The sequence below is a fragment of the Austrofundulus limnaeus genome, unplaced genomic scaffold (genome assembly GCF_001266775.1).
Source record: "Austrofundulus limnaeus strain Quisiro unplaced genomic scaffold, Austrofundulus_limnaeus-1.0 Scaffold430, whole genome shotgun sequence".
Lineage (NCBI taxonomy): Eukaryota > Metazoa > Chordata > Actinopteri > Cyprinodontiformes > Rivulidae > Austrofundulus > Austrofundulus limnaeus.
Window position 1 is genome coordinate 131,285 of NW_013952832.1, and position 1,588 is coordinate 132,872.

General features: G+C 41.9%; 1 protein-coding gene across 1 annotated transcript in view; it reads right to left on the reverse strand.

Moving 5' to 3' along the window:
- The window catches only part of LOC106529254 (gap junction alpha-5 protein), a gene marked incomplete in the record, with an annotated part of 30,416 nt that overhangs the window by 5,595 nt on the left and 23,233 nt on the right, over positions 1-1,588 (reverse strand). Inside the window, 2 exon segments of the mRNA XM_014024609.1 lie at positions 153-301; positions 391-456. Coding sequence (XP_013880063.1) covers positions 153-301; positions 391-456 — 215 coding nt within the window.

Here is a 1,588-nt window from a genome sequence, read left to right on the forward strand (position 1 = left end):
GTGTATATACACTGTGTAATAAGGACCAGTACCTGCAGCAGTGTATACACACTGTGTAATAAGGACCAGTACCTGCAGCAGTGTATACACACTGTGTAATAAGGACCAGTACCTGCAGCAGTGTATACACACTGTGTAATAAGGACCAGTACCTGCAGCAGTGTCTCCAGGCCAGGTGATGCAGCTCCAGCACACTCAGCACCAGAGAGACGGCCGACACGGCCAGCATGAAGACGATGAAGACGTTCTTCTCTGTAGGTCTGGACACGTAACAGTTGACAGGATGTGGACATGGCCAGGCCTGAGAGGACATGTGACACAGAGGTTCACTACAAACCAGAGGATCAAGAGATGAATGTAAAATAACTGTAGATTAAACGGAGCTTTTACCCTGCAGACATACAGAGGGTGGAGGAAGATTCCATACAGGAAGTACTGCAGGCACAGAAACACCACCTGGACAGAGAGCAGGTCACTGAGCCAGAACAAACTGGCCTCTAAACCGTTTTCATGGTTTTGTTTTAGCAGCATTTTATTCACTAAAAGATGTAAAACTTTAGTTTTGGGTGATTTTTTCATTGAAGTGGTAATTACTTCAAGTCTGTGGAAAATACTGCAGCGTGTCTTTTAGCTGAAAACATCCACAACATCACACCTGTTTGAACATCTATTCAACTGTTACTAATTCATTTAAAATATACAGTATTATATTTGTTATTAAAGTAGACATGTTGGGCTTTGAAATCCTTCATTTTCACATTTAAAAGTTGGCGTCTTTATAAAGTGAAACTACAAGTTTTGGTTTGAATTTCTTATTATTTTAACTTCACTCTTTCACCACTTTTCTGCTGTTTGCCTCAAAGCAGCTGGTTTTGTTACTGTTTCTTTAAGAAACTTCAAGCCCCGCCCCCTCCGGCTTCCAGACCGGTCCACTCCAGTTTGACAGAGGGGGTTATGTTTTCAGGCTTATAGAAATGTTTTATTTACTATTTAATTAAAATATGGGAACAACAGACTTATACATCCAGCCTAGAGCCAGAGTCTGACCCAGAGCCAGAGTCTGACCCAGAAACAGAGTCTGACCCAGAACCAGAGTCTGACCCAGAATCAAAGTCTGACCCAGAATCAGAGTCTGACCCAGAAACAGAGTCTGACCCAGAGCCAGAGTCTGACCCAGAACCAGAGTCTGACCCAGAACCAGAGTCTGACCCAGAAACAGAGTCTGACCCAGAAACAGAGGAGGAAGTGGAGGAACTTGTAGTTGGTAAGTTCAGACCTTATTTGTCACAGATCGCGTGACGTAATCGTTCAGAAAATAGATAAAACTGAACGGGCTGAAACATCTGACCCAAACCGAATATAAAGATCTCTGCAGCACCAGGAGACTAAATTCAACTATTCTGCCTCCTACAGATTTCAGGTTCACAACAAAATGTATTTAAAGGAGCAGTATCATGTAAAATCAACTTTTTTGAGTTTTATATCATGTTATAATGTTATACTCTCATTAAAAACATGTCCAAAGCCTTGCTCTGACTCATTCATCATGTTTGAGAAATCCTGCAGTGTTTTTATGAAGCCATGCTGA